The 11,587-nt window shown below is 31.4% G+C and overlaps 2 protein-coding genes across 3 annotated transcripts; one reads left to right on the top strand and one right to left on the bottom strand.

Annotated features, from left to right (window-relative positions):
* Positions 1-1,254: 1,254 nt before the first annotated feature.
* On the bottom strand, positions 1,255-5,288 carry LOC107842349 (scarecrow-like protein 21). Of its 2 annotated transcripts, none has more exons than XM_016686138.2 (2): positions 4,929-5,288; positions 1,255-3,281 (listed from the first exon to the last, which is right to left on the bottom strand). In XM_016686138.2, exon 2 carries the CDS (start codon positions 3,185-3,187, stop codon positions 1,466-1,468), a length of 1,722 nt encoding a protein of 573 aa, XP_016541624.1. In that variant the 5' UTR covers positions 3,188-3,281; positions 4,929-5,288; the 3' UTR covers positions 1,255-1,465. The 2 variants fall into 2 exon arrangements, with proteins under 2 accessions (XP_016541624.1, XP_016541625.1); XM_016686139.2 differs by having other exon boundaries at positions 4,936-5,288.
* Positions 5,289-7,440: 2,152 nt separating this feature from the next.
* Positions 7,441-9,020, top strand: LOC107841260 (glutamyl-tRNA reductase 1, chloroplastic-like). Its single transcript, XM_016685230.1, has 3 exons — positions 7,441-7,459; positions 7,583-7,803; positions 8,664-9,020. The coding sequence occupies exons 1-3, from the start codon at positions 7,441-7,443 to the stop codon at positions 9,018-9,020; spliced, it is 597 nt and encodes a 198-aa protein (XP_016540716.1).
* The last annotated feature ends 2,567 nt before the right edge of the window (positions 9,021-11,587 follow it).

Here is an 11,587-nt window from a genome sequence, read left to right as displayed (position 1 = left end):
TATTGACCCGCTCTTGAAATGCTAGAGTGGATCCAAAGCGCCTTGGGCGCATGACCCTTCCAAGGGGCTTTCGAGCCTCGTTTTGCGCTCCTTCGACCTTGCCAAAGTCCTTTGACCCTCCTTAATGGTAATCTTCCTCCATGTGGCATCTTTTAAAAGAACTAAGGAGTCATCAAGCACCTCGAGCATCATACGTATCTCATTCAAAGGTCCGGAGGTAATTTAACTTGTATCACTTGGTCAGAATCACGAAGGGAGCAAAATAATTCACTTAAAAAATTCATAAGGGGAGGGGGTAAATAATTATCAGTTAAGTTTAAGTGCTTAAATAAATAAATTGTGGTAACAAGTTTAGGGAGTAATTATGCTATTCAAAGGATGAAGAAAAATATACTTATATCTAAACTTTCTCGAAGTCTTCGTTCTACTTTTGCCGAGCATTGGATTATCTAGTATTCTACTGTGTATTTAAAAAAATGAGGAGAGAAAAAGATTGTTAGCGAGACAATGTATCAAGAGAGAAAAAGAAGAAAGAAAAGAAAAATATTGAATTAGCTGTAGGAACCACTTCAAAGTTGTATCCATTCAAAAACCACCAAAAGATTTAAGTAAAACACCTTGCAACCCAAGGAGACTGGACGTAAAATCCACATTGAATCCCATTGAATCCCAATCAGTGTAAAAAATATTTGATAGATAAAAGTGGCAAAATTCAGAAATAGCATATTTATCCCCTTAATTATGAATTTCATAGCCCTTAATTATGAATTTCATAGCAACAGTTTCATAATTGCATAATATAGCAAGTTGTATTTTATATTTTTGCAAACTGTTGCTACAAAAATATAAATACATATGATTTTTATTGCCCTTGTGATCGATATGTATTTTGTATTTTTGTAAACTGTTGCTACAAAAATACAAATACATACGAATACATATGCTATAAAATGTAATTTGATAAAAGTGTTGTTATTTTTTGTAATTTAATACTTAAGTATTCTACTTTTATGTATTTTTTCCTTTATTTTAAGCACTTCACAGTATTTCATCATTTCTACATTAGTAGCCGACTGCTCATTCTATAAACAGTCGACTGCAAAATTAAAAAAGGAGCAATTCACCCTCTTGCACTTTCAAATCCCTCTTCAAGTTGATAAAACTTGAGACCCAACATGGCTTCTTCGAAAATTGCTCAACAAATCATCAAGGACGAGAAATATTTGTTTACAGTTTAACATAACATCAAAGATATATTGAACAATGTTTTCTGATATTAAACCATAAAGCGTTTTTCTATACTCAGATTTCAGAAAATTAAAACTATATGAACATGAGTATGATTACCTGATCAATCCTATCGTCTGGTTAAGTAATAAAAGAAAGCTATTCATCTGTTTCCAGATAATGAACTACAACTTTGATACTTGTACAACTCTTTCTGTGCTTCTCATACTTCATATACTTAAAACCAAGCAGATGCAGACACTAGATTTCGCTCCTTCCACCCCAACAGCATAGCCCCGTCTTTCTCCACTAATGCATAATGCTCCGAGTAACGGTTCATCAGGTCCTTTATCACCGAACTGACATAAGCGCTCAAAGGATATTGCTGAAAACCTGCCATCATGAACCTGGATTTCCACTTTCCCAATAGCTCGTGACGCTCCACCCTTTCCTTGCCCTCACATGCTACAACATTCACTATATCCCTAGCCAAACAATGCTGCTCGACATTGATCCGCTCCTTGCTGTCCCTTGGTAGGGTTGCATCTATGGACTCGAACATTGCATGGTAGTAATCTAGGGCTTCAACAAACCTAGGGAGAAATGGAGCTGTGTTTGTATTTGATTCTTGTTCCACCAAAGTGACTATCTTGGGGCAAAGCGATTTTATCATCCTAATGAGATCATCCCTAGGGTTATTCACGTCAACACTCTCATCAGGGGTGTGGTGAAGTTGCAAATGGAAGTTTACTGCCAATGCCTCACCTGGCCTTACATCAAGCATGTCCCTAGTGACTTCCAGAGCAAAAACTGGCACTGCATGAAACTCAACTGCAATGTTGAATTTCTCAGAAATTGCTGATAGCCGTTTGGCAACTGCCGCCAATCCATCTCCCCGAGCGTATTGTGAAAGTGGATCATCAATTCCTGTAATACGTACGTAAGGTGCACCACCAGGTCGTGCAGCAAGAGCTTGTAAGATAGTCATCCACTGGGTCCCCTGCGCAATTTGGAAGTCTATAATATGGATACGCTCTTCATTTCTGCATGCTTCTACTATGGCACCATTTGCAGCCATGTAGCCGAACTTTAGGTAGGGACATATTTCATAGAGGATATACATGTAGGAAAACAAGTCCTTCCCAGCCGGCTCCTTACACCTCAAACTCCTGTATATTGTGGTTCCAGATAACTCCTTTCTGGCTACGAGGCCTTCTACAATGTAAGCACCAAGACGCTGGATGGGATCTCCAGTAACAGACACAAAGCTCCTCACCTTAGCAACCAGTATTTCAAAATCATCTAGTTTGTTTTCAGCAAGAGCTCTGGCGCATGTTATAAGCAACTGCTTCAGATTGCTAGAAGGAACATCCAGCAAGATTAAGTCCTCCATTACTTTGTCTTGCGTATCACTCTGAATTCCATTAAGGATAGAAACTAGTGATTGTTGAGTTCGATCCAAAACTTGAGCTTCCTTGTTCCATGCTCTAGACCTCAGACTTGATGTTTGTGCCCCCCTATTTTTGCCAAGATAGGGGTTGGATTTCATTGCATCTTCATGTGGCCCCACCAAAGCAGACTCCAACTGCAGATGAGTATGCTTCATGTTCCGACTGTGATCTACATTGTGAAGTGCAGAAGTTCCACTAGAGAAAACCTGCAGACCTTCTGGAAGACAATCTTCTGAGGGCCTTGGCCGATGGAAATACTGGTTATAATCCAGTGAGGAATCACTGGAAGAACTAGCTCCTGAAAGATTCTCTATAAAGCTGTGCTGCTCCTGGTAATCAGTTACTGTGTTAAAGGTGTGAGACTCAAAATAGTTCGCAAGTGGCGAATTTCCTGAATCAAATTTCGAGGTTCCAAACGGTCTAGTCTCTAAAGAACTAACAGTTGGGTATGAAGAGTATGACAGATCCCTATCAGTCACACCATATCCATAATAATCGCCTGAATCCATACTATAGGGCTATCATTAGCTGCTCTATGCACAAAGTATTCTTAGCACAAACTCTTTCCTGCTAGCACGTAATGTCTGCTTCACTGAAATTCACCTGTGGAAAATACAGAAATCAACCAAACAACAATTCTGTATCATAGGACAATCAAACTTTATACTTTTAAGGCTAATGGATAGACAAGAAACAAAGTACAGAACAAAGCACCACCATGCCATGTCTCGAAGGTCGTCAAGAGTTGAGACGAGAATAATCTATCATGTGGGGTTAATAATTGATTCTAATCATTCTTGATTCTAAATACGAACTTGCTCCACAAATATGAAGCGAGGGGAGAAATTAAGTTACAAAATCTTTTAAGTGGCTTGTGAAAAAATGTTGTGCCATTTCCTTGGGAATCTCAGTAGCTCAATTAGTTGATTTCCTGAATTTTCACCTTGTTGGTCAGAGTTCTATTCTCACCTCGTAGTCCCCTCTCATTTCCCCTTCCCCAAATTTTCTTCAAAAAAATAAAAATAAATGCGCCATTTCCTCTCAATTTCCATTATAAACAAGCTTTTCAAACAGAACTCCTATTTCTTCGTAACTCCATCCCCCTTTCTCCCAAAAGACCCTAAAATTTTTCACACTAATTTTTTCTTGCTGAAATCTGCAAGTCAGACTTCAAACTAGTACAAGTTAAATAATAAAATTTTCAAAATAACTAATGCTTTTTCATGTCTCATGAACCCAAAATAAAATAATTAAAAACAGATCCAGGAAACCTAATCACCTTATATACTTTGTCAGACACACATACAAAAAATCGCTATATAAATCTGTTTAATTGCAGAAAAAGACCACAAAAACACAAAGGGTGTGTTCGGTATGAAGGAAAATGTTTTCCTATTTTTTCATGTTTGTTTGACTAAAAATCTTGAAAAATATTTTTCCAAGGAAAACAATTTCCTTCAAAGTAAAGGAACTGACTTCCTTAACCAAAGTAGTCAAATTCATACAACTCTCAAAATCACACCTCCACCCCCAAAAAAAAAAAAGAATTAACTCAATTTTTCTGTTACCCCACCCCCTACGAGTCCGTCCACCCCACCTCACCCCCCAAAAAAATTAGTTTTTTAAAAAAACTGCTTTTTAAAGAATTTCAAAAAAAATTCTTAAGCCCCCGGGCCCCCTAAAAAAAATAAATCTTCAATTTTTTTCTTACCCCCACCCCTACCCCGACCCCCATCTCCAGCTGCCGCCCCCAACCAACCAATTTTCTTTTTTAATTTTTAAAATTTATTTTTAAAAAAAAATTCAAAATCGTTTCTTATCCCATTCCCCTTTTAACCTATTACTTCTCATTGGAACACAACAAAATAAATGAAAAATAGCTTGTTTTCCCAGAAAATATTTTCTCCAATACTCCATACCAAACACACCCAAAGTGAAAAAAAAAATTACTTCAAAAAAAATATTTCTTTTTTTCCTTATCATGAAAATTCAACTCCCTGACATATGAAAATGAACCACAAATCACACACAAAAGAAAAAAAAAAAAAAAATCTCTTTGACATATGAAAATGAGCCATAAATCAGAAAAAACAAATCAAATCACTTTTAATTTCTCGGTTCTTCTTTTATTCATTTCCCAACGGAGAAAACATAGAAGATCGCTAAATTAACTAAATCAGAAAATCCAAAAAGAATCAAGATCAAGATTTAAAAATTACACCGGAGACAAAAACACTAGGAAAGATTTACCTGATACCTAGCAATAGAATTAGTCTGAGGTGCGCACAAGTTGATCCAAACACGGCGATTATTAAAAAAAAATCAAGATTTATGTTAAATTAAAAAAAATTACGGAGGAGGGTAAAATTGAGATTGTTCAAGTGGGGATTGAGAAATAATGCTTAATTTGAAGAAAAGGGCAGGATTTACAAAAGAGAAAGAAGAAATGAGGAATCGACAAAAAGGAGTAAATATATAAAGGAGAAGGTTGGAGGAAAGGTGGTTATTGTTAGAGCAGCAGTGACGATAGGAACTAGGGAAAGGCTGACCAACATAACAACTGGGTAGAATGTTCTTTACTGTGTTTCAACTTTGATTGACGCTCATGGGATTATTATTAACGGAAAAGGTCTAATATAGCTTCAACTATTCAAAATAACATAAATACCCTTCTTTCATTTTTAGGCTTAAAAATATCTTTTCATTCATCTATTTAGCTCAAAAATATTTTTAATATATACCCTTAACATTAAATTTAAGTTCAAAAATATTTTCTCTTTTATATTATATTATTTTTTTGGGTTTCATGTAGGGATAATTTTTTTTTATAATTACAATTTTTTAATTATGATAGTATATATTTTTTAGTGGAATAGATATGCATTAATTAGTATATTATTTTTTTGGTTTCACGTGGTGGTAGGCTTTTTTTAGTTACAATTTATTTTATTATTATATTATTTTGAGATTTATTTAATTACAACTTTTTATTATTATATTATTTTTGAGTTTTTTTAATTATAGTTTTTTATTATTATATAGTTTTTGTGGGTTTTACATCAGGGGTGATTTTTTTTTTAATTATTATTTTTTTTTTTTGGGTTGGTACCAAGTTATCAAGTAATTTATGGTACATCATAATAGCTATATTTATGGTAATTTTTGTTTTTTCAAAAAGTATATTTTTTCTATTTTAGGACTCTTAATTTCCTTCCATATATTTTAGGACTCTTAATTTTCCTATATGTTTCGGATTTCATATTTATATATTTAGGACTCTTAATTCCATTCTATATATTTATTTAATAAAATAAAAATTAAAGGAAAAAGATTAAATGATTTTATCTATTGTAAAATCTTTTAAGGGAGAATATTTTTTAAAAAAAAAGTTATTATTTTTTTTTTTGGTTTCACGTAGGGGTTTTTTTTTAATTACATTTTAATATATATATATATATATATATATATATATATATATATATATATATAAGGAAAAAGATTAAATGATTTTATCTATTTTAAAGTCTTCTAAGGGAGAATGTTTTTTTAAAAAAAAAATTTTTTTTTTTGGTTTCACGTAGGGATATTTTTTTTAATTACATTTTAATATATATATATATATATCATTACTATTTTTCTTTGTATTATTACTATTTTTATAGTTTCATGTTGGAGAAGGATAAAAGTGTAAAATATTATGCATTCTTACCTAAATTAAATAAAAACTTAAATTACTTTCAAGTTTTTTTTTTTCATATAAAAAGTTCAAAAACTGAAAAGAACTAAAAGTCTTCAAAATTTTACCTAAAATGTGTTTTCTAATATTTGAGCACACATAGATAATCGTTAACTATGAGAGTATTTGTCCTTTGCTAATTATCCTATTTAAGGAATTCTTTTCTTATTTTACACTTAAACATTAATTAATTATTTTTAAATTTTTATATATAACTAAAAAATTAGTAAAAAGAGGACCATTAAATTGTGAATGAATTTGAGTCTAATTACATGTGGACAAATAAAAATAATGTCATGTATTTAATTTAAATAAAATTATATTTCACATCAGAATTTATTAAAAGGAGGAGATATTTTTGGACTTAAATTTAATGTTAAGGGCATTTTGTATCCAAATAGGTGGATGGAGGGGTATTTTTGAACCAATAGAGGAAGAAGGGCATTTTTGAGCTATTTTTAATACATTAAGGGTATTTTTGAGCCAAATAGATGGATGGAAGGATATTTTTGAGCCTAAAGGTGGAAGAAGGGTATTTGTGTATCATTTTCAATAGTTGAAGGGTATATTAGACCTTTTTCCGTATTATTAATAATACGCGTTCCTATGCTTGGTGTTTTACACGCCATCGAACCTACCTCGGCTCTCACTTTGTTTGGGGCATGCTTACAGCTTACAAGTTACTTACTACTTCATTCGTTTATTAAAAAATTGAAAAAATTACCTAAATGAACCATTTAAGTTTCTAAACTACTAAAAATTTTCCCATTTCTAAAATATTACTTAAATTTCAACATTTATAATTTTTTGATAAAGTTGAGGTACAAGTTTACACCTTATTTTTTGAAGCCGTTACTTTATCAAAAATTAACTCATTTTCTCCTCTTTATACGCCTTAATTCTTGCAATAGTTTCTATCCAATTTCTCTCTCTAATTCAAACTTTTGAATTAAGGTAAATTTTTCCCTAAAATCAACTTCAATTTCTTTTATTCTTATTTACGCTTTTTTGTTCAAAAAAATAATTATGCGTTTGGGCTTACAAAGTGATTTTTCAGTATTTTTGTTTTGAAATTTCTTTGATTATCGTTTTTAGGCTACATTATTTTAAATTAACATTATTAATAGAGATTTGGGATCATCTTTTAGTTTTGTATTTTCTCAATTAGAAACTATCAAAGAATATAAAGACGCTGTAAAATGCGTTCCTGATAGTTTTGACTATGAATATGTTGGTTTTGATGAAAATAAATCCAAGTATAGAAATGATCCACACACTGTGAAGAAATTGCGGCAAAAGCATGTTAAGAAGGATAACAGTTCTGCAAGTAAATCTCTTGCCAAGGGGAGAAAAATTGTTGAAGTTATTTCTAGAGACGAGCTTCCTAAGGTATTTTTATCCTCAGAGCTATTGAATATTAGGCCAAGATACATTTTTTCACTTACATGATACATTTTAAAATTTATCTTCTATCTGATTTATTATTTACGATTTTATATGTATCTTGTATTTTTTATGTGTTATTGAAATTAACATAACAAAAGATACAAGTTTATTAGTCTATAGATGCGTATTTTGTTAACTTGTATTTGTGAGTTATTGTTAATGCATTGATATGTATCTAGTGTTGTTTTAGTTTTATTGAAAGACGCATTACAAAAGATACTTGTTATTTCTTCTAGATACATATTTTACTATCTTGTATCTATGGTTAGATGAGTATGCATTTTAATGTATCTAATGTTTTATTAGTTTTATTGAAATAAGCAAATGAAAGATACATGTTTTTAAGCTTGAAGATACATTTTGTATTATCTTGTATCTATTGTATTATGTTCTTACAGTTTTTTTTATATATTGTACTGTCTTATTATAGATTTGTATACATTGTTATGTCATTTATACACTGTATTACTATATTTGGAAAGAAATTGCATTTAGTTTACTGTGCTTTGATTTCCTTGCTAAAAAATGCCTTTGCAATGGGGCCACTACCTAAGCACAGATTTCAAAAAAATACAGTCCTAAGCTACACTGTTCACCTTTTGTTGTCATTTATATATCAACCTTTTTTTATCCAAATATCTTTATTTGGCAGTTTAGTGGAGTTTCAGTTACAGAGCCCTGCCAACATCGATTTTTACTATGCAATCAAGAGTCACACAACATTTGTTTGAAGTAGCTGCTGGACTAGATTCTCTAGTACTGGGAGAAGATCAAATTCTTGGACAGGTCAAATTCTTGCACAGGTCAAGCAGGTTATTAAGAATGGACAGGGGGTCCCTGACTTTGGTAGAAAAATAAGTGACCTATTTAAGCATGCAATCACAGATAGTAAGAGGATTAGAATTGATACCAATATCTCCAGCGGATCAGTATCAGTCAGTTCAGCAACAGTGGAGCTTGCTCTGCTGAAAATTTCAGAATATTCTTCTTGTACGGCCCGCATATTAGTTGTTGGAACTGGCAAGATTGGAAAAATTGTGATCAGACATTTGGTTGCTAAAGGATGTAAAAAGATGGTTGTCGTTAACAGGACAGAGGACAGAATTGTTTCCATCAGTGAGGAGTTAATAGATGCTGATATAATATACAAAACTTTCTAAAAAATGTTAGCATGTGCTGCTCAGGCTAATATAATATTCACCTGCACTGCTTCGGAAGCTCCTTTATTCATAAAGTATAGTATTCAAACTCTCCCTTCTGTGAACTCTAAAGATGAGGGTCGGAGAATATGGATTGTTGTGTCTTAGAACTTGAAGGTGCATATGTTTGCAATGTGGACGATCTTAAAGAGGTTGTGGAAGCTAATAAAGAGGATCACTATTTCAGATTTGTGTTTTCTGACAGTTTGCTGGTTTTAACCATATCAAATTACTTAGGACATGATAAAATTCTTTTTTAGGCCATACGTAGCCAACATTACACTTGGGATTCCCTTAGATTGCAAAAAAATTTGTCATAGTTCCAGTTGTATTTTTAACACTTATTTGTTCCAGAAGAGTATATAGACATTTGTTCAATCCAGGGGAGTATTCATCTAGTAAGTTCATTAGTATCTCTACTTCTTTCTGCCTGTTACTTTCTTTTGTTTCTACTTTCTTCCCTTTTTGAGTTGTCTCGTACTTTTATTTGTTTTACTAAAAAAGATATTAGAAATATAAAGCACAATAATACACTGATCAAGGCGACTAAACCATGAGTGTGAAGATCTCAATCTTGCTAATATAAATAGGCAATTAGCTTAGAAGTTCAAAATATTTTACATCACTAATATTGTTTGATTTTTTCATTATAGCATGATCAACAATCCTGGGTAAGGTATGCTTACAATCTACCTACTATGTTTTGGCATGTTTTTAAATTGTTGAAAATTTCATTGATAAATGCAAACAAAAAAATATTTCTCTTATAATTTCGTGCTAATATTCAGATCATTGTTGTTCGTAAAGTACTAAACTAGATCAACTATAGTTCAAAGTACCATTTCACCAACTCATTATAAAAGTGGTTGAAACTCATATCAAAAGATTTTTTCACTTTATTAAACAAAAGTAGCAACTTTTCTAGAAAACATAAACTAAAAGTCAAGAAGGGAAAACTAAATACATCCTATTCATTATCATCAAGTGAAAATTCCATCAATTTTTTGAGACCAGGAAAAAAAAGGAGGAGGAGGACTAAACTCACTAGTATTTTCAACTAAGTACTCATCAACCAATTCTTTAACAGATCTAACAGACAATGGATGAAAATGAGCAGCCCATTCTACAACAAAATTTTTAATCAAAACTCATTTTTCCTCTTCACTAATTTTTTTCCATTTCTTCTTCATTTCCTCTGATTTCAAGCCATTGTAATTGCAGAACTCGACGAATAAAAGCTCTTTACTTTTATTCAATGCTTCGGCTTTATGTAATATGTGGGTGTTCATCTTTTCGATCTTAGTCCCCATCAACATGATGCTTTAAAGATCCAAACGCAATTCTCCGAACGACATCGTAGGACATAGTTAAATCAATAAAAACAAAACGACAACTTATTTATTTTCATGTACTGATAGAAAATAGATTACTAGATACATGAACTGCACAAACTTGTACAACATGTATCTAAAACAAAACTATTATGTTTGTTTTGTTATTTGCAATAGATAAAGTTAAAACATAACGAGATACATAATTAAACAGAACTTTATAAACTCATATACAAGATGAGCAAAATGTATCATTAGCATAAAAAAATGTATTCTCGACCTTATTAACATAAGGACAAAAAAATTCTGTAAAATAATAATCAACCAAATATTAGATACAAAATCAAATTAACGTACAGATAATTAACAACAACTGATACCTAAAAAACATAACATTCCTTTTCTTGTCCCAAAATCACGCTCAATTTTCTTAATTTTGACATACATCTTCATACTCATTTTGTTACGAATCAACAACGGACAAGCATTTTCTTCAACAATGTAATGAGCCTTGATTTTTTTGGATTTCGTCAATTTTCAGTTCTCCAGCAATTGTTGAAATCTGTTTTTCGTAAGTTTCATGTTCACTGATCACGATTTCAAAGCTCTTATAACCCATATAGTTGATTTCGTTAATTCAAACACCAAAATAACATAACACTGAAATATTCATTTCAAATACACAAACAAAAATAACAAATAAAAAAAATGATCGTATGAATTTTTTGAGCAAGCCGTATGAAGTTTTTGCAATTTCAAAAAAAATTATGAAAATATGTTTTTTAGAATGGTGGAATAACAAATTAATTACCATAAATCGTGAGATTTTATTTTGTTTTTACCTTGATTAGTTAGTTTAATTGCTGTTTTAATGCTAAGGTATCTGTTACCTCCCTTAAAATGTGTTAATTTATTTAATTAAAACTTGTATCCTTAGTATGTATCTAAGTTAATTAACATGTATCATCAATGGTCAAAAATTGAAATTTTATGAGATTTTAAAAATAGTTGAAATTTTTAGTAAATACTAGTAAACATGTCGCTATATATGTAATTTTTACTAAAAAATATAAGTTTTTCTTTTTGTTTTTTATGTCATTTCCAAAGAAAAAAGAAATGTTTGTTTAAGTCTTTAGAAATAAAATTGATCACATTTTTTAAAATTTGTCTTCAGTTAAATAAAACATAATCAATATC

Source organism: Capsicum annuum, chromosome 9 (genome assembly GCF_002878395.1).
Source record: "Capsicum annuum cultivar UCD-10X-F1 chromosome 9, UCD10Xv1.1, whole genome shotgun sequence".
NCBI lineage: Eukaryota > Viridiplantae > Streptophyta > Magnoliopsida > Solanales > Solanaceae > Capsicum > Capsicum annuum.
Note: the sequence above shows the minus strand (reverse complement) of the source record. Positions and strands in the feature narration are given on the sequence as shown.